The 21,143-nt window shown below is 35.8% G+C and overlaps 1 protein-coding gene across 1 annotated transcript in view; it reads left to right on the top strand.

Moving 5' to 3' along the window:
* The window catches only part of luzp2 (leucine zipper protein 2), a 167,036-nt gene that overhangs the window by 88,416 nt on the left and 57,477 nt on the right, over positions 1-21,143 (top strand). The window contains exon 5 of the mRNA XM_008405682.3: positions 3,619-3,681. Within this exon, the coding sequence (XP_008403904.2) occupies positions 3,619-3,681 (63 nt within the window). The remainder of the gene's footprint in view (positions 1-3,618; positions 3,682-21,143) is intronic.

Genomic DNA, 21,143 nt, shown 5'->3' with positions numbered 1-21,143 from the left:
TTGGAATGTCAAGTTTCCACTGATGTGGATGCTGAAACATGTTCTCTTCCACTTTTACATTACCTTCAAACATTTTTTTTTCTGCCCAGAACATAGAAATTACTATCTTAAATAACTGCCTCTTACCATTTAGATGACAATAAAATAGTTGACAACTAAGGATGAAAGCATTCTTTGTTGTACCAGTTTATGTTCCTTGTTTGCTGCTTTAACCTATGTCATAAACGCCATTGTGGTGTTGATTGGGTATTTTATTTCTGACTTTATATGTGTAATTTCTTCCCAGTCAGTCAGAACTGAAGTAGTGTAAATTTCCATGTTTAATTATAGGATTAGAATAAAATCCTCTTGTTCATGATGAAATAAATATCCTGTTATTTAGCTCAGTTATATGGTAAACTGTTTGTGCCTTGTATTTGAAAAATTAAGGTCATTCTAATCAGTTTCACATATTTACCCTCTGTATTTGTTGTAAGAAATGCATTTCTGACAGCCCACACTGGCTCAATACTTAGATGCATTTTATTAGCATAATCTAAGTCCCACAAGTACAATACTCCTGATCAGTATGTTAGACATTGTCAACAAAGTAAAAAAAAAATAATACAAGTGCTACAAACTAAACATTTCCTAATTTATTTTTAAAAATCTAAAATTTATACGTAAATGTCTAAAACTTAGTAATTAAAACAATAGCCTTTGAACTTCATATTGAAAATGAGGTTTGTTATTTTGTGCTGTTTATTCCTTTAAAACCCAATTTTTCTTGTTGCTGCTTTTCTAACCATCCCCTCAGGCTGTGGCAGTGACTGAAAGGCTCAAACATGAACCTCGATGTTATCATGTGCTGCTTGGGGATGTGAGTCAACTGGCAAGACTTAGTTTACTATTCCCTGGGGTGTATACCTGGCGTGAGGTCACCAGCCCTATGAATCTTTTCCTTTTTGTCCGCGAGACTATCTTGACGACCTCTCTCAAGGACACGCAACACTTGCGAAAGCAAAAATACTCTCTTAGGAATGGGAAAAAAAACAGACAAACTCCAAAACCTCAGCCTATCTGTCTTATACACACACACCAAATGTATTTGTTTGGTTGCCCATGGCAGGAATTTGCCATCTGCAGTTGGTGTTTGAACCTCCATTTGGCTGAAATAAGCACATACTCACAGGGCTCACGCCTGTACCGGGAAACCATGCTGAGCTGTTGATAAAAGGGTTGCCAAAAACAAAGATATCACTCTGCCGTAATAAAAATATAAACCAATAAGTCGGGCACTGGGAGCAAATTGGGAATAAGTGTGTCAGAGTATCACATTTCTGGAAGTCTGCACTCAAACATACCTCCAATCTACACACAGCTAACTTGAGTGAAAATATCTCATGTGGCAGTTTTCGTTGGAATTAAAAGAGCCTTTACATTGGGATGAATGAATATCTAAATACTTATAGACTAAATATTTTCTGTACTCTTTGATAAGATTGTGTTAGCATCTTGACATGCAATATTTGCCGACTTTGTCTCTGCAAAACTTCTCCAAATGTGTAAGATTATAAGGGCCTGTAGTTTGCAGCACTTTTGAGATCATCTGTCAGATATAGTTCTAGGCCACTTAAAAATCTGTGTCTGAAGCCATTTTGTCTGTTTGAGCCCATGCTTGAACTCACATTAATACTAAAAAGCAAAATCCATCTTCATCTTCAACTTTCAAGCAGACGAATGGAGGTTTCAAGTCAAAATGAGACCTACGTCCGTCTGGATATGGGAAATGTTAATTTTGGATTAAACTTACATTCTGGAATTTAGATGAAACATTCAAGTTTTGTTTCATTAAACTTAAATGTTTTTTGTTATTTTTTTAAAATATATGTATCTTTGGGGCAGTGCTTGTTGGCAACAGATTCTGTGATGTTGGAAATCTTGTTCAATTTCCCTCAAATAATGAGACATTGGAGGGGGAAATCTGTCTGTGAATTTAACATCTGTAGAGAGTATTATGAGAATATCCATTTAAAATCTTGCCCAAGATAATGCCAAATAACCGAGATGGTACCAGTTTGGGACGCCTTCTTCCTCACTAGAAAAACAAGTCTCTATATAACTGGTAGCAATCTCCATACCAATATTCACTGAGTTGAGATTTTTTGTCAAATGATTCTCAGATCTCCACTCTTAGAGACTGAACTCCATCCCTAAACATGTCAATCACTCAAAAAAATAACTCTTTGGATTAACAAAAAAAATCATGGAAAAATTTTCCACCTGATTACTTTGATTTATTTCAGCACTGTGTAATTATGTTACTCCAATTAGGATGTGCTACCAATGCCAGAAGGACACACAAAACTGCATTGACTTATTACAAATTGAGGAATGGACACTGAAAAACATTTTAAATAAACTATCCCACAGAAATGTGTAAACAAAGAAGGCTGAATGCTGATGTTAATTTGAAACTCAATTCAATCAAATATCAATAGAAAGGTGTTTAATATAGTTTTCTATCTTGGAGAGTGTTGTTTTCTTTTCCATTTAATTTGTACAAATAAAAATCACAGTGAAGTTTGAAATGACATATCAGTTTTATTACATTGTATCACAGGTGTTTAGCTTTTTCTATTCACTGTCACTGTTTTTATATTCACTTTTATATATAACTGCAAACATGTTCATGCTTGTATGAGCATGTATGATGTCAGTAATTCAAATTCATCTCTCATTGTGCTTCTGCTGAACGCAATCAGCAATTAAGAGGCCGGGTCACAATCAATTTTATGAAATAACAGTTAGCGCTCAAATGTAACGCTCTTTCTATCTTTGTATTTTTAGAGGCAGTGACAGTGACTTAATGTGGCATTTGATGTAATTAAGACCTGTGTAGCAATGTGAGTCAACTGGTAAGTTCTGGACTTATTCACTGGAAAGAAAAAAAAACAATCAACTAAAAAATAGAAGCATTTCTGTTTCTTTCAACTCATAAATTTTTAGTGCCTACAGTAAATCCATAGTATTTGATTCCAGTTAGAGTTTTTCTTTTCTTCTTTTTCAATATTACTTGCAGCAAATGTGTAATGAAGCAAATGTGTGGTAATCTGGAGCTAAAACTGTTCTCCCCAAAGGCATGAGTAATTTTTGCTATAGGCTAGACTACAAAGCTGTTTAAGAAGATTAGTGACATTTTTCCCTGATTCTTTGTGACCCATTTTTAACCGGACTATGTTGTCATTGTGTGGCAGTTCAGTAGCGTTATTTTGTTTTTCTCTTTTGTTTGACAAAAGCATACTAATGTGAATGCGAGAGGATTTGTTTCCCACTGGAGCATCTAAAAATGAAGTTAAAGCCTTAGATTTAAAAATATAACTATGCAGCATCATGAAAAACATCTTTTGTTTTTTTTTTTGTCTGAAGCATCTGTATCTTAGACATTTGTTTCAACTTTCCTCGCACAATAATTAAATCTTTATTATATGAACTCACATTTGGGATAGAGAATTTAACACTGCTTTCTCTGACCATTCAATTGGTTGTGCCTTTTGCCTTGTTCCCTGACTAAAAAGATACACACTTAGACGCTGTTTGCTTCTCTGATTTTGTTCCTTGTTCCTCTTTTGTCCTCAGATAAAATTTCTGAAAGTGGAGATGGAGAAAAAAACAAAAATCATCAAGGATTTACAACAAGAGGTGAGTCATCAAAGAATCATCCAATGCTGACAAGAAACCCAATACACATTCATAAGGTACATGTATCAAATCTATCTTGTCGTAATTTACCCATCAAAGTTCTCTGCCTCCTTGCATTGTTCAGATCAATTTGATTTAATGATTTTCTGAGTTTGCCAAATGACTTCTGACAATCTGAGGGGACCAAGGAAAGGCCTTGTTAATTTCAATCAGAGGTGGACATACACTGGGTTGAACACCACAAGGGTTTTTTCAAATGTTTTGTGAACACAGGAGGGCATTCTTTGATCATCACTGCAGCCATGATTGCAATTGTTGAATGATAATTTGGCCTCTTTTCAAAGTAGAAAAGAGGCTGTGCGTGGTTGTCAATATTAGTGCAAAGAAGTTGAGATGAAAACTTTCAGGTCTTACACAACCACATGGATTTTACTGTTGATGCCTTAAACATTTGTGGAAAAACTTCAGCAAACATCACTCCAACTAAACTTTCACTACGACTCCTTGCTATTTACGTTTCAGCTCGTTATCGACAGAAATGGCGGGGGGGGGACGAGATTGCACATATAAAAGAAATCGAAATAACACCTGCCTTTAATGGGACATGTTGGGCATGTAAGACTTTAAAGATATTCTATGCCCATACACTGGAGTTTTCTTTTATTATCTTTGCCTAAGGGTTGTTTAGGTTGTTATGTGACAAGAAAATAAGGGGACTCCTGCAGAGCAGTACTGATAATTGAAATGAAAATCATACAGTGCCATGTAATTAATTTTTACAGAGGCTTATAAATACAAAATGTCTTTTTAACAGATCAATAAGGATCTATGGAAGCTTATTTCTGAAAGGGTTGAAACAATATACAAGACTTTACAAATGTAGAAAGGTTCTTCCAACAGATAAACCTCTATGGTGAAATCAATACAAACCCATTTCATAATTGGTTTTTGTATCTAAACTTTGAGGCAATGGAAGAAAAAAATATTGTGTAATATTTATGTAATACAGTAACAGAGAATGTTTTCAATTGCATCAAGCTAATAAATTAAATCAGAGCAAGATGATGAAACTATTCTGAAAAATCACACAATATTGCTCAAAGCTTCACTGTGAAAAGTAGTTTTTCAGCAGATGCTCAAATTAATTGGGGACCAGTTCTGATTAAACTTTTGTTGAGTAACATGATTAAGTGACTCAGACTGGAAACTAAACAATGACATAATGACATCAAATTACTGGAGTCAAGCTGTTCTGAGAAGTACCTGTCACTGTGCAGGTTTCTGTGAATTTATCAAAGATACACGCAAACAATGTGAATCACAGCAGATGAATCAGATTCATTTTCTTGCACATAAGACATCTTTTCAAGATGCTTTTAAAATAAACAAATTTCCATTTTTAATCTATCTTCTTTTTCTTTTACATGTTATGGGGGTTTATATTTATGCACCTTTAATTGTAGTTGACATTTGCTTCAACTCACACATTGGTGACATCATTTGTCACTGTCTGCTATGCAGTTCCCAATTAAAACATATGCTGTGTGTGTGTTTTTGCTATTTGTGATTTCCTGACCCCTAGAAACATGGCACATTTGGAACATTTTAACTTGATGTCACAATATTTCACTGATCAACAGTTTCCAGAGTTCTGCCTAGAGGGAACACCTTGCCGTCTATAGCAGGGTACAAAGGGCCAAAATCACCAAGTGGAATAATTCAATCAGTCCCTCCTGGATATTAAAATGACTCACTTGTAACAGTGAAAGCAGATGCAGTAATTCCACATGCATTCATGATTTGTTTGTTTTATTTATTTGTATTAGTCTTTTGATGAAGTTGGACTGAGCACACGCTATAATGTAAAAGTTGCAAGAAAGGTTACTTTATTTCAGAATGGAAAAGTTGACCTATACAGTACAGGTTCTTTAGTACACCAAGCTTTTAAGATCTTCCAGAGGTTTTCTTGTTCTCTCCCATTGGGAAACACTGCACTGAAAAGACATTCTTACTTTTTCTTGTTTACTTTCTCCTGTTTTTACATTTTTACACTTCTGTTTACCTCATAGTATTTAATGGGACTTTATAGTTGTGATTAAAACAGCAAAAGTACTACATAATTGTAAAGTAGAAGAAAATGTATAAATTGTCTTATTTTAAAAAATATATACATACCTTAAAGGTACTAAAGATACTATATTGTTGTACGGACAACCGTAGCTCAGCCACAGTATGGGAAACAGAATAATATCTAATCATTGACTTCAAAGGTTATTTTTATCTTCTCCATATCATGAACACAGGCAACATGGAATAAATAGTTACATAAATCCCAAAACCTAGTACTTGGGGATTTGTTATAAGTGTTTCCACTTGTGATGGAAACACTAGGTTTCATATTCTACCCTGTAATTCACACCGTGGTGCAGAGCTACATTCTGCTGCAACTGATATGGATTTGATTCTGGGAAACCTCCATGGCAAATCCATATTCTACTATCAGTCATCACTGCAGGTACAAAGGCCTCATAAAGTGGAATATTAATGCTTGTGTATTAATGCACTTTCATTGTGATATCAAACACACTAAGACATTGGTATGAGTGTTCTAGGATGAGATGCATTAGATTTGCTCTTGGATGTCCCTCTGCTGGAAGTAATCAGGGAAATGCAGAGATACTTCAATAATCAATCGAGTGATTTTCACAGCAGGAGTTTGCACACATCTGCAATACTCTGCAGCAGATCAGTTTAACTGACTAAATAATCCTTAAAAAGGACCATGATTTAGCTTTGTGATTGACAATTAGAGATTCCTTAACTTCCACATAACATCTCATTTTGGATGATTTACAGAAACAGTAATGAAGTTGCATGAAAGTGGCAGAGTGTTGGTCACAGCCACTGTAGCTTTTGTATGATTCCATGTTTTCACAAGTTCTGAACCGGGTCCTACCACTAATCCTCATTATCATAAGCCAGTCATCAATGCACACACTAATCTGGCCAAAACAAAGAGCTGGCAAACAGCTTTGGCAACTGTTAGACTTGATTTAAAGTTAACGGGGCTGTAATTGAAGTAAGACAGCAAATTATCAGCCCCTTTTAATGAAAGCTTGTCTAAATGCCGTGCTACAGCAAAGTTAGTGCAGAAGTTACTTACTCACAATTACACTGTTGGCAAGAGGCTGAAGCAGCAAGCAGTGGAAAGATCAGAGGAGAAATGATTTCATAAATACACAGTTGTCCTCACTGCTGCATTACTGCTGACATTTTAAGGTCTGTGTTCTCTGCTACACATCTACATATTGTGCGGGTTTGAGGGCTTTTGCAATCACAGAACAGGTTGTTTGTGGTCAATAGAAGTCAAAGGACTACTTGTATGTATCCTGTTGACATTTATATCACAGATACATGCAGAGTAATATAAGAACATTTCCCTGTATCTGTTATTGTTTTGAGGCTGCACGATGTCGCAGTGTTTAGTTACCCTACAACTAAAAGGTTCTGAGTTTGAATCCTGGCCTGTGCTCTTAATGCATAGAGTTCTCCCCATGCATGACCAAAAACATGAGGAGTGCGTGTGTGCATGTATGTTTGTTGGTCTGCTGTGTGTGCGACATAATTGTAAATATAACAAAAGCCAGAATATGTCTCCTTGAATATAACTACTATTCTGAGACAATTGTCAGTTGTGGATGTTTCCTTGTATATATTTTCCTGTAATATGTGCTTTATCTTAAGTTTATAAATCCAAATACTGCCAACTTACTTTCTTGCGAATATCTCAAAATACAACCTTAAAAATAGGGTGACGTGTTGCTGGTCCTCTACTTTCCAACGGGATCCATGAGATTCCTGGAAGCCTTTGGGCATCAAGGACACTTTTAGCAACAATAGTTTGCATGGTTAAGTCAAACTTTGACAAATTATTTTGTTGACACTGCGACAGACTGGCGACCTGTCCAGGGTGTACCCCGCCTCTCGCCCGAAACGTTGGCTGGAGATGGGCACCAGCACCCCTCCCGACCCCACTGAGGGAAAAAGGGTGCAAGAAAATGGATGGATGGATGGATTTTGTTGACAAATTAATGTTCAACAGTAGTTAGTTGAGGTATCCTCATGGCTAACCAGTTAATTAAAATTGGACATAATTCCAACATAATCAGTTTAACAAACCATTTGATGTTTTTATCTGTTTAATACTTGGACAGTGATTAGTTTTTTTTAAAAGTAAACTGTTTTTATGGATTAGCCCGACTGCTAACCCATTTCACCCCAGTGCTGAAGTATTCTGAGAACTATAGAGGGGGTGGAAGGACTCAGAAGTGATGCATATTGCAGTCACCAAATGATGAGAAGGAGCAGTACAACAGATAAAGTTAATTGAGGCATAGTGTATGACAGTGTCACTCACAGAAAAATGTTCAGATTGTTAATGACTTTTGTTAATTACATAGATTGTTATCTGTTCTTAATGACGGTATGACTGACAACACTTAAAAATAGTTATGAGCAAACAAATCAAGCACTTTGTTCTAGAGCTGAGCTCTTCATGCATCCCTTTGCTTTACCATGACATTAAATATGGTAATATTTGAATATGTACTCTACAGGAGGCATTGCACCTAAATATTTTATGCTCTACTGACAAGATCACTGTGGTAATATTACATAAGTCAAATTTAAAGTAATGCTGTTGTAAGTTATTTTGAAATAAAGAAGCAATGCTTTCATATTATATTACATGTTGACACTTATAAAGCACAGTTTCACATTATTGCACTGGTCATAATTGTGACAGGTGATAAAAGACTCCTGTTTTTATTAATTCAAAGGGCTACCAATGACAGTTGATTTGGATATTTTTAATGAGGAGATTCTGAAACTAAATAGGTTTAACATACTATTCTTTGATGTTTATCTCACTCTGAAAACCTTAAAAAGCTGGAAAATAAGTCCTCATCAGGCTGTGAAACTGTCTATGCAAAGCTAACAACGTTTTAAAGAATGTAATTAAGTTGCTATATTTATGGAAAAGGATTGCTTACTGTACTTGTATAGATACATGTAAGTTCTACTCTCTGACCACTTCCATTCCTAACTTAGAACATCAGCAACAATCATGACAGTCACTCCAAAAGATAAAGGTATTCCAAAAAAAAAATAATTACAACTTTCTTAACATGTTGTTATGCGTTTTATATAGGCCAGTGCATGTGCCCTGGTTTATCACACAATCAAAACAAGGAAACATTAACATTTTGTTAATATAAGCAATAAGCTTTGGTTCTTCATTATTGACTGACAGATTTTCAAACAATATTGTCTTCTGGGAACGCAAACTCAAAACATTTTGTGTAATGCCATTGTTACGGAAATGTGATTTTTGTTGTGAAGTTCATAGTAATTCCTGGCAAAGCTGAAATGAACATCTATACAGCAAACAATACCCTTTGTTTACATCAGTCCATGCTTTTGGAATGTCTTTTTATGTTGCATATCATTGTGAGGTCTGTTATGGTGTCACTGGGGAAGCTTTATGGCTGCAATTCACTGTCAAGCCGTCATCAATGATTTGCTTTCAAGGCTTATTATGAGTATTTTGCGGGAGAATGATTTACAGGCTGACTTGGATCCTGCTGGGACTCATCAGGTTCTCAAAGAGCATTGTAATAGACAGTTTTGCCACACTCCCGGCTCAGAGCTGTTGATGCTGATATATTTTTTTGGTTTAAAATGGCTTCACATCATTGTCCGCCTCCTTTCATGTCTTCAGAATGTCATTTTGCTGGGTAAATGGCAGAGAAAAAAAACATTTACTGGCATCACAACAATTGCTGGATGTTTTTGTGATACTAATGCCAGCAACAAAGGTGACAAAATGAAGTGAGCCGAAAATTGAATATGTATCCTATATGCATATTTAGGAAGCCTTGGACAAAAAAGTTTTAAAAATTGTATTGTTATAGATAATCAGTTTTATATGTGAATGATACATATAGTTAGTTGATGCAAATTATGAACAAAATACCGTGATACAATTTAAATATATTTTAATATTAAAGGGGTTTAGTGTGAAACAAAATTTACCAAAAAAAAAAAGAATATTAAGACATCTCCCAATTCCTAATTATGTACATTGGTTACTGTGATTGTATAATATGGTATCAATGGGATGAATATAAATTAGTTTTGAAGACACTGTCTGTAGAAATCAGACGGTTATGTCCATTCATTACTGGTGAATGCCAGGTCGCAATTTTTGAGTTGAGTCATACGTCCATATATTTTCCAAACCTGTTTCATCCTGTCTAGGGTTGTGTGGCAAAAATTAAATAAATATAGCAACTTGGCAGATATACACTCTATAACCCATCCAGACTCCATCAAGCCTGAGTCATGTACATTTTACAGTTGACATGCATTAAGAGCAAATGTCAGCTGGTAAAATCATAGGTATAGTGAGAGGTTGGATGGCATGTAGGTTACAGTTTGCTCTGTGTGCACAGGTGGGCTTGCACCTTATTGCTGCTTTCATGCATCCGAGACAAGAGACCTAACGTATTATTCCGCAGTCATGATTGACAAGAAACTCAGCAAGAATAACACTGTTGAAGTTTCAAGAAAATGATTAACCTAAGTGAACTTATATGTGTCGCTCAAATAAAGTCTTATGTTCTTTCCTCAGCCTTCATGAATATACTTTGTGATTAACTTTGGATGATTTTCAACATGAAAAGAGTATTTCTCCTATACAGAAAAATGTTTTTGAGTTGCCCAAGCAAACACATGGACACATATAGTTCATAGTGTTGTCTAAACACTAAAGAGCTAGAGTTGTTCAAAGTCTCAAAATAAGGTATCCACTTTTTTGTCATATTTTCTTTGGTATCAACAGTGACCATTTAACTCTATAGATACAGCATATCTTTTTTTGTCCTTTAATTTAATCTAGTAAGTTATGTTTTCCTTTTTTCATATTTCAGTTATAATGAAAGAAACATTGCAGATAAGCAAGGTTGCATATATTTCCCAATCTCTGCAGTCTGATGTAGGCCATGAGTTTTCGATTTAAGTAGAATAGGATGCTTGTTCAAATTTGACTGTTTTTGTTCGTCCAGTCACAATGTCTTCATGTATGAAGGTTACAGACATTGTAACCATTGTGCAGCAAATTCATGAATGCAGATCTGCTACGGAATATTATGAATTACTTTATACAAACATATCAGAGTACAAGAAAATAATTGCAGTAATTGTGACTATTTGAAAAGAACATCAAAGCTATTAAAAATGTTTAAGACTCAGTTTTCACATCACACCTTTTATTTAGGAGAGATAAGCTAAAATACATAAAAAATGCCAAATGCAAGTACGTGTATTTTTATTCAAGGACTAGCTAAAGATTATAAGAAAAACAAGCAATCAGCTGTGATTGATGAGCTGGTAAATGTCCTCCCACACAATCAGCATCTATTGAGTAACAAATTTAGATCTTCTTGTAGCTTCAATGAGCCTTTGATTAGTAAAGAAAAATCTTGATTAGGATTTACTTCAGCCAAATGACAGAATGTTTTTTTTTTTTTTAAATGGCTTGAGAAGTTAAAAATACTTAAGAATTCACTTAAAATATTGCACATTTGAAGTTCAGTGTCAGGCATGCTTAATTCAATTTTATGATTCACTTATTCTTACTTTCCATGCTAAGAGCATATTCTTTCAGTTTATGACACCTTGGTCTTCAAGCACCAACAGAGCTTAAGAGAGTTACCAATTCTGCCTCAGTTTGCATCAAATAGATTTGATGTTACACAGGTAAAGGATGATATTTGTATCCAAAAGTTTAACAACCCTGGTGTTATCTCTTACTTTCAATGTAATTGATATGATTAGTTTTACATAGTGCAGAGACTGTTGGTCAAGATGTTGTGCAGTTTAATTCAACAAGTAATTAATTTGATATGTACATGCAAAATATTAAAGAAATGTTCCAGGAACTTGAAGTTAGCTTGCATGAAGGGCATCAGAGCAGATGAGCATTACTGTTGTGCAAAACAATGTAACAAATATATTTTCATATTTGTTGTTGGAAGAAGAAGCACATTTTTTTCTTACAAGTAAAGCATGTGTTTGTATGAAAACAAAATATTGATGTTCAAGCTGCTTACCATTGTGAAACAGTAGCATCCCTGCTTGCCTTGTTTGGAGGTGTGGTGGTTTTGAAAATCCTCTACTCTTCTTTAAGTTTCTGTTCTTGTGACTGGTTATCAAAGTTCCTCATTAAATGGCTAGAAATTGACTTCAAAATTTCTATGGACAAAAGAAAGAAAAATGATAAAACAGTAAACTATTGAACATCATGAATTCATTTGAATGAACTGCTTTAGTATCTCTCAACAAACCATAGCCTCATGTATATCCACTTAGTCACATTTCAGACCTTATTCATTGCACTACTGGAAATCTTATTCAACTCCTCTTTGACATATGTCTATGTCAAAGAGATGTCTATTTTCAAATTATCCATTCAGTAATTTTCAGCCAGTCATGAATATAGCTCCATTTTCACTGCATAATATGGCTAGCTCTCATTGTCCAATGTTGTAGAAAAAAAGAAGCTCTCAAATTATGGGAGGAGGAGAGAAAATGTAATCTGGACAACGGGCAGCATGAACATTACAAAAGAGCTCCTCTCCAAGATAAAGTGACTGGGGCTAAATGGTTTATACAGCTGTTCCAACATCAGCCCAGTGTGTTTCAACTTAGAAAAAAAAAAACAGACACTCAGATTGACAAAACACAAGCAAATTGGGAAAAGATACTCATTAATTTTGCAACGCATACATTGCAACACATGCAAACAGATAACTGTGGTGCAGTGCAAAGTTACAACATGAAGACAATCAAATCTAACATGCTTGAAATACACCAATGGAAACAGACCTGTGTTTTGGGCACACAAAGACATTTTGTGGATAAATTGCAGCAGACTAGTTGTAAGTGTGCTAAAGTTGTCATGACACGATTGAGTCCACCGTAGTGTTTATATTTAAAAAGACATTGCGATGTATACACACACACAATAAGGGGAACACATTACATTACTGGTATCAATCAAAAAGTTTGCTTTTGATAAGAAATGAGACAGGCATGTCTAAGTAGCTTGTGGTGGGATATGTTATCCAGCTTTATTTAATCACCTCACGACATTAAATTGTGCCGCGCTCATCATTTGACTTCCTCTGGCAGTGAAAGACGCTAGGGAGGAGTCCTTATCATAACTCGTAAATTGTTCCATGCTGCACTCGCACTTAAGCTTTCGAACAGGCAAAGTAGGGATTGATAAATATTGAACATTTTAAGGTTTTTCTCTTTTTAAATATTTCCTATGAAGTCATTAGTTAAACCAGATATGAGAAACAACCTACGTAATACACACATGCCGAACAAGTAAAACAGAATAGTCCATAAGTGACCATTCTAAAAATGGGAATGCCTCAGGAATGAGGGCTGAACACACTTAGAGAAAAATCTAAAATACTTTGTGGAAAAGCCTCTTTGGCAGTGACAGCCTCAATATGTCTTATGTTTGAAGAAAATAGTCTCATGCATTACAGGTGTGATTTTGAGCCATTTTGTCACACAAACTGTCTTCAAATCTTGAAGGTGTCTTTCTTAGGCACTCTGATCTTCAATTTTCTCTACAGATTTTCAGTGGATAACTGTCAGGTGATTGAATGGTGCATTCTAGTCGTTTTTCTTTCTTTGTCTGAAATCAATTAAGAGTTTCCTTGAATATGTGTTTGGGACTGATTGTCCTGCTTGAAAATCTGGTCTTATTTCATTGTCATTCCCACATTCATCCATCCTTAAAGTCAGCCAGTATGAGCCTTCACTTTTATAAGCTTGGTATATTTGAGGTGCTTTACAGAACCATTATTCTTCCTAACATGGTGTTTGCAATGTCATTCAAAGAGCTCAGTTTTGGCCTTGTCTGACCTTACCGTGCTGTCCCAGTATATCATAGCCTAGTCCAACTCCTATACACCAAACTTTGAACAAGTTTCTTCATCATCATTCTTTTTTCTACATGTGAGAGCCATTGGCTACAATGACACTGCGACATTCAGAAGGTCAGAAATGCATTTGTAACCATTATCACTGTAAGACATTTTGTGAAGGTCTGTCTCACCATTGACAACAATGTTCAACACTTTAGTAATGGGAAATCATATGTAGGTTATTACACAACTGCACATAAACAGATTGATGATTTCTGATGACTGACAGATTTCAGATGGTTTCTTGGTTTGTTTCTGTGTTTTTTAGTAAATCATTTTGTGTTTATCATTTATTCCTTGTGTCATTCCATTTGTGTACTCATAATTTATTGATTAATGTGCTTTGATTTCTTTGTATTATTCTAGTATGAATATTTACTCTGAGAATTTGTTTTTGACATATTCAATACTTGTTTTATCCACTGTGTATATATTTACTTGCACTATATGTGTGCTAACACACAGCTCACACACTTTAGATTCAAATTGCCTGCAGCAGGCTTTAAAAGACGTTCTTTGTGATCAGAGTAAATTTACAAACGTGAACATCTAAAGTAGATGCTGCTGTGCTGTACTAGAGATCCTTCTCTGGCACTCTTGTTTGCAGATTTATTATCAGCAGGGGCACTTATATAACAGATGACGTCAGGATAAGCAACTTTGTGAACTGCTCTGTTCCTAATGCTGTGTTATTTCTTTTTTTTTTTTTTTAATTAAAGCTGATAACCCGTTGCTCAGGAAGCTTGCAGAGATCGCTGGATCTGATTAAAAACCCTTGTGAGGACATCTTTCTATAGATAGTAAATTTGTACACAAAAACAACATCTGTAAAAGAAATGTGATAGTTACTTTTAAAATAATGGAATAAAGTAGTTTTGCCATCTGTAGTCAATGATAAGTTTACATTGATTGGTGAAAACTTCAAGCACATTATGTTGTTTCAGTATCACATAGTAACAAGAGTATGTTTTCCTTCTGGGACCTTGAGACCAGCTTGTATTAAATCTGCATTTCCTTCCAACGCTGCCAAAGTGCTGCAATATGCAAAAAGACAAACTGCAGTTACCATCTGTGAAATAGCCAATGCAGCAGTTTTAGTTTCATTAACAGGTAATATATCTTTTTTAAGTGTCTTTGAACATAATGCTGATAGCCACAGATTACCTAGTTAGTTTCAGACCATAATTTTTTTTTTTACAACATTATAGAACTTTATTTTCAAAAAAGATTGGGTTCTATATATTACAAAAAAAACTTATATAAAAAAATAGTTTTCTGTTTGGAATATTCAACAGAAAAAACAAGTAGAAAAGGAAAATATATTTACTATCGTTACTGGAAAATGTAATAAGGGCAGTAAACACACATTCTGTGGATATAAGTACCAAATGTTTGTCCTGCTTTAGGATAAAATGAAAACCAACTTTTAAATAGCAGATATGAGAAACATCAGAGTCTTTGAGAGTGAGTGTTTAAAAACTTAATTTTAATATAATCACATGACAAAGTTAATCATATAATGTGAAGTCGCCGTCATACTCTGACACAAAAAGCGATATGAACCTTTCAATTCAAAAAGAGACCGCTGCACTGAACCCTATTGAAAACCTCACGGTTATTCCACCGAATATTGATTTCTGAACTCTTACTGAGTTAAAACATTAGCATTTTTGTTTTTTTATTGTCTATCCCAACTTGGCACCATGTGAAAAAGTAATTGACCTTCTAAAATTAAAAACTGTTAAAAACTGCTTATTCTACGCTTGGTGGCAACAACTTCTCCAAAGCTATTGTGTGTTTTTTAAAATTCATGGCTTCATCCAATACAAGTTATCCAGGTCCTCAAAACCGAGGCAGCTCCAGATGATACATTTTGCTGAATTGCTGTTAGTTTTGGTAGACTTATTTCTTATTAGTCCAGCAATATTTTCCCAAAAACAATGGAGATCATGAAGATCTTTATTTGCCAAACAAGATGTGGAAAGTTGTTGTTTTCCTGGCAGCCTTTGCGTTATTTTTTCTTTCTCATCTGTTCTTAAATTTCTTCAGATCAGAGAGAGAGGTGTATGATTTTGAGATCTTTTACTTCATGTTTTCAGACAGGTATAATGATTTTTTTTTATTCTGCGTGTTTCATTCCTGTGTACTCACATTTCCAGTTAGACAGAAACTGTGAGTAGTAGCAGTTACTTCTCAGTTTAATAAGAACAGATATATTTTGTTTCAGAAAAAGGTTGGCTTGGGTAGCTGCTTTCCATCCATTCATCCGTTGCCTATACCCGCTTGTCCTTGTTAGGTTGTGGGGGGTGGTACTTATCCCCAGCGATCATTGGGTGAGAGGCAGGGTACATCCTGCACAGGTCACCAATCCATCACAGAGTCATAAAGGACAAACAACCAAGCACACACACACATGACCAAGGGCAATTTAGAGAGACCAATGAAACTAACAGTAATGTTTTTGGACTGCTGGTGATGATCAGAAACCTCTCAAATATATCCCTAGTTACTGACTGAATGTGACTGAATACTGCAAAAACCAGTAAAGCTTAATATTTTCATCCCAAGGAAAGGAGAGTTCAGATGAGGGTCAAATATGAACTTGACTCCTTCACACAAAACCACATATCTAAGTGACATAGGCTATTACCCAGGATTTCCACTGTGAAACAATGTTTTTTGTGTGTAGTGTTTTACATGCACTATGGAATCATCATAGTCAGAATTAATTACACTCAAAAAGCCCAAATTATATGTGCAGCTTGAGAGCTCATAACAGAAATGCTGACCAAAATTACTTCTATTTTCTTTTGCATCTTGAATGCAGTTTAATTTTCTATATTATCAGCCTGTCACTATGCACACTATAAAATCATAAGTTGTTTCAGAATCGGTTGTTGAGGGAAAGCGACTGATCAAGCCTAAACTCTCCAAATTCTGGCCATGGCTTAAACCAAAAACCTCCTATTTGTATTGGCTTTTTCTCCTTCTTCTTAAAAGATTGCAGACAGCAGCCTGCAAAACTCAATCTTATAGTCCTAATGGTCATCCAGCAACCACCCAATCTGCAAGATTACTTGTATGTGCATCCTTCTTTCCTCCTTTGAACCCACTCATCACACTCTGTGTAAAGGGGCTGTCTACAGTTTTCAGTGTGGTTTTTGCCACATTCCAATTTGTTTAAAATAACACAAATTACTTTCTTTGTGTCCATGTGTTCAGACCTCTGTCTTATTTTGAGACTTTTCCAGAATCATCACTCCCAAATTTGAATAAAAAAAGCTATGCTTTGATGAAAATCAACAGCTTTTAGAGAACAGCATAAAAAAAATAATAATAAAAAAAATTAAAAAAAAAAAAAAATATATATATATATATAGGGCTGCACAGTGGCACAGTTGGTAGAGCTGTTGCCTTGCAGCAAGAAGGTTCTGGGTTCAATTCCCGGCCTGGGGTCTTTCTGCATGGAGTTTGCATGTTCTCCCTGTGCATGCGTGGGTTTTCTCCGGGTACTCTGGTTTCCTCCCACAGTCCAAAAACATGACTGTTAGGTTAATTGGCCTCTCCAAATTGCCCCTAGGTATGAGTGTGTGTGTGCATGGTTGTGTGTCTCTGTGTTGCCCTACAACAGACTGGCAACTTATCCAGGGTGTACCCCGCCTCTTGCCCGAAACGATAGCTGGAGATGGGCACCAGCACCCCTCCTGACCCCACTAAGGGACAAGGGTGCAAGAAAATGGATGGATATATATATATATAGGGGTGTGTGTACATAGTAAATTATTATTTTACAATTTGCTGAAGTGTTTCATTAGCTGTCAGAATTTCTGATACAGAGGTTAGATAGAATATGTTTCTACAGCTGTTCTTTACAGCAATGACTCATAAGTGAGTCACTGTAACCCCTGAACTTCTCAGTAAAAGCAGGAAAACAATCAACGGCAAACTGCCCCCGCCATCAAAGAGGTACTTGTGAGTTTTGCATCAGCATCAAGTGAAAAATCATACTCCCTCATTTTCAGCGTGTGGGGTGTCTGAGTAAGGCAGCCACCTGCTGCCAACTCTTACATTTATGCATAACACTTTCTTCAGCAGGATTACAATTGAGGCATGCTGCACATTGTTTTACTGAGACTACATTTTAAACTTTGGTTGATTCTTGGGAACTGCAGCTGAACTCAGATTTTAGAAACTTGTTTGAAAGAGGTAAAGACGGACTCCCTGTGTTCAGAGTGCTGGTGTCATGCTGTCACTTGGCAGCTTTATTCCTCACAGCCTGCCACGGATATTGATTTTTGGCCTTCAGTTTCTAGACAAGTGACCAGTTTTCTTTCACATTCAACTGTGACATTTCAGAGTGGGTGATAAAGTTTTCTTCATATATATATATATATATATATATATATATATATATATATATATATATGTGTGTGTGTGTGTGTGTGTGTGTGTGTGTGTGTGTGTGTGTGTGTGTGTGTGTGTGTGTGTGTGTGTGTGTGTGTGTGTGTGAAAAAATGCATCTAAGCCCATTGAGACTGATGACGAATTTATTGTTGTTGTTCAGAAAAATAAAAATATATATTCTAGCTTGGGGCTTTTTTTAACCAAAACTGAGCTTGTTTCAATTTAAACTGTTGTGACACTATGAGGTTATGTCAAGTTAGAAAGTAGTTTAAAAAATAACCGTTATAGGTATTTTAGCTGTAAAATTCAGATGTATAATAATAGTTGGAAAGATTAATCATATTGCTGATGTGCCATGGTTATGTAAATAACTGCTCTCACCCCATAAATCTGTATAAATGCATCTAAGAGACTAGTGACTACTAGTTTGTTTGCATTTTATTGGTTTACTCAGACAACATTATTATTAACTCTATCCCATTACTGGCATCTACTTTACTAATGACTACCTCTTACAATACCAACAGATTGGATTGCATAATAAATAACAGAAATGTCAAAATTCTGGAGCCTTTTTTCTCCCCACGCTGTTTTTGTATTTGAACAAAACAAGGTTCCGCAGTGTTTTTCTCCAGTTGGGGTCAAGAGCTTCATTTTCCCACTGTGTCTGACAGTGGACACCCAAAAAGCAGTTAGCAAAATATAGTAGTGGACAGCACAAAGTCAAGGGACATAGCTGTTAACTATGCTTGTTACGTAAAGTGCAGTGAAAACCTTGGAGGCGGAAGCCAGTGAGGCAACAACCTGCAACATGTAGACGGCTGATATTGCTCCCACTGACTACAGATATGTTTCATATAAACATAGCACACTTACAGTTAATACTGCTACCTTAGTGTAGTTGTATACTGCACAGTTATTGTCTGACTGTAGCTGCGTGGTACATGAAAACGCTATTTATCAAAGCTATTAAAAATTGTTGGGAAACCAGTAACAAAAATATCGATGTGGCATTGTCAGACCTTAGATGAATTGGGAGCAGAGTTGTTTTCACCAAGGGTGAGGAACAGTGAACCCACTTTGTTTAGCCTTACAGACGTGCTGGTGTCATGTGGATATTAAGAAAATGTAAAATTACTGTATGTCTGCTGTGGGTTTTTATGTGAAGGTGATGTGTGAATATATCATTTTCAGATTTGGATACTCAGAGGAGAGTGCTGTCTCCACTTCTTCAGCGCAGAGTCCAGCTTTTGTGTGTGGGATTTGGATTCTGCAATCGTTTCCTTGCTCATTTTGTGGCTTTTATGGAGAAGTACAGACATTAAGAGTTTAAAAACCCTGGCTTCAAGTTCCGTTTTGTGGGTGTCTTCCATTCACAACCATTATTATGCAATGGATCAGTTTGCAGTTAAGTATGAAACAGGCATGATGAGAATCAGGTTCTCCAAGATTAAAACTGCAGTTTTCAACTGGAAAGAGGCGGAATCCTCCTAGCAGGTGATGGATTAATTTCTGTCCCAAGTAAAGTAGATTACCTATGTTAAGGCCTTCATGGATGATGGTATGTTGGAAAGAGAGATAAATAGAGTAGGTTGTTGTTTTTCCCATAATGGGGGCATTGTAGCCTTTTATGTGGAAGAAAGAGATGAGCCAAAAGACACATTTTTATTTTTTTATTTTACAAGTCCAAGTCTCAACGCTCACCACTGTTCATGAGACATGGTGCATGACCATATCTCAGTGGGATTACGAAGAGACCCGACCGCTAAAATGAGCTCCCTCCTTAACAATGCTCTGGTTCAGAGAAAAAATGTTATCTGTGTCTCCCGTATGGCCCCAAGAACTCCTTACAATTCTCCTTCAGGAGCTGGGGCAAACAAATATGATCTGATAATCAGATTATATGTATATTTGTATGTATGTCTGTATACACAGATGGACACAATTGTATGCAATGACTCCAATTTTAAAATTCTCAATTAGTTAGTATGAAAAGCTCTTCTTTTAAGGACAATTTTTAAATGCATTTCTTTTCTTTTACTGCTCTCAATGTTTAATGTATAATAGATGTGTGACAGTTAAAATTTAGTTTATCTTTCATTTTTAGATGTTTTTCACCAATAGAATGTGTTGTACTGGTTTAACACAGCGTTTAGTATGTTACATTGACATTAATTTCACTTTTATTCATTAAGACTTACATTTTCATATAAACTTCTTAGTAATAAACAGTGGAGCAGCAAATGTTACCATGGTAAATTTTTGTTGCACTTTGTCAAGTCCAAGAACTTCACACTACTGTCAGTCATTCACCCATTCATACACACATTCAAGATGCCCTGGAGCAGATGGAAAGAAGCAGAGCTGCCATTGAATTAGCTCCACAAGGCCCTCTGACCACTGCCACCAAGCAGGGATTTGAACCGGCTACCTACTGGTTGCAGGACGAACCCACTACTTCCCAATCATATCTCCAAAAGTAAGACAAAGACTTCAGTCAGCAATTTTTTCTTGATTACAAGGTGTAAGGTTGAGTGAGACAGAAAAATCTTGATGGTTTTTCAGATTGTGGCAACTAAGTTTTTTTTTTACATTGTAATTGGGTCCTCAAAACTGAAGCTTTAGCAAAAGCTATGATAGAAAGACTGTAATAGATGCTGCATTTTCCGTTCTGTCTTTGTGATGTGATCTGCTCAGCCCAAGCTCCACTATCACAGCTGTTGGTGTGGAAGAGACATGAGCACATACTAGACCACAGAAGTGCTAGTCAGTTAAGATTTTGTCAAGAAAATATAGTCCACATTTAACTTGAACCCCAATACAATGGTATTCATGGTGGACTATGGTGGATTTTAATATACTTTGCTTATCTATATATAAATACTGTGAAAATATCATTTATAACTATGTTTTCTTTAAAATGTACTTGCAATTTCTTTGCCTTTATTCATTTTGCTTTGTCTTTGCTTTTCATCTGAGAGAATGAAAAACGCC

This window comes from Poecilia reticulata, chromosome 3 (assembly GCF_904066995.2).
Source record: "Poecilia reticulata chromosome 3, P_reticulata-male-v2, whole genome shotgun sequence".
NCBI classification, from domain to species: domain Eukaryota; kingdom Metazoa; phylum Chordata; class Actinopteri; order Cyprinodontiformes; family Poeciliidae; genus Poecilia; species Poecilia reticulata.
This window is presented reverse-complemented; position numbering and strand designations above follow the sequence as displayed.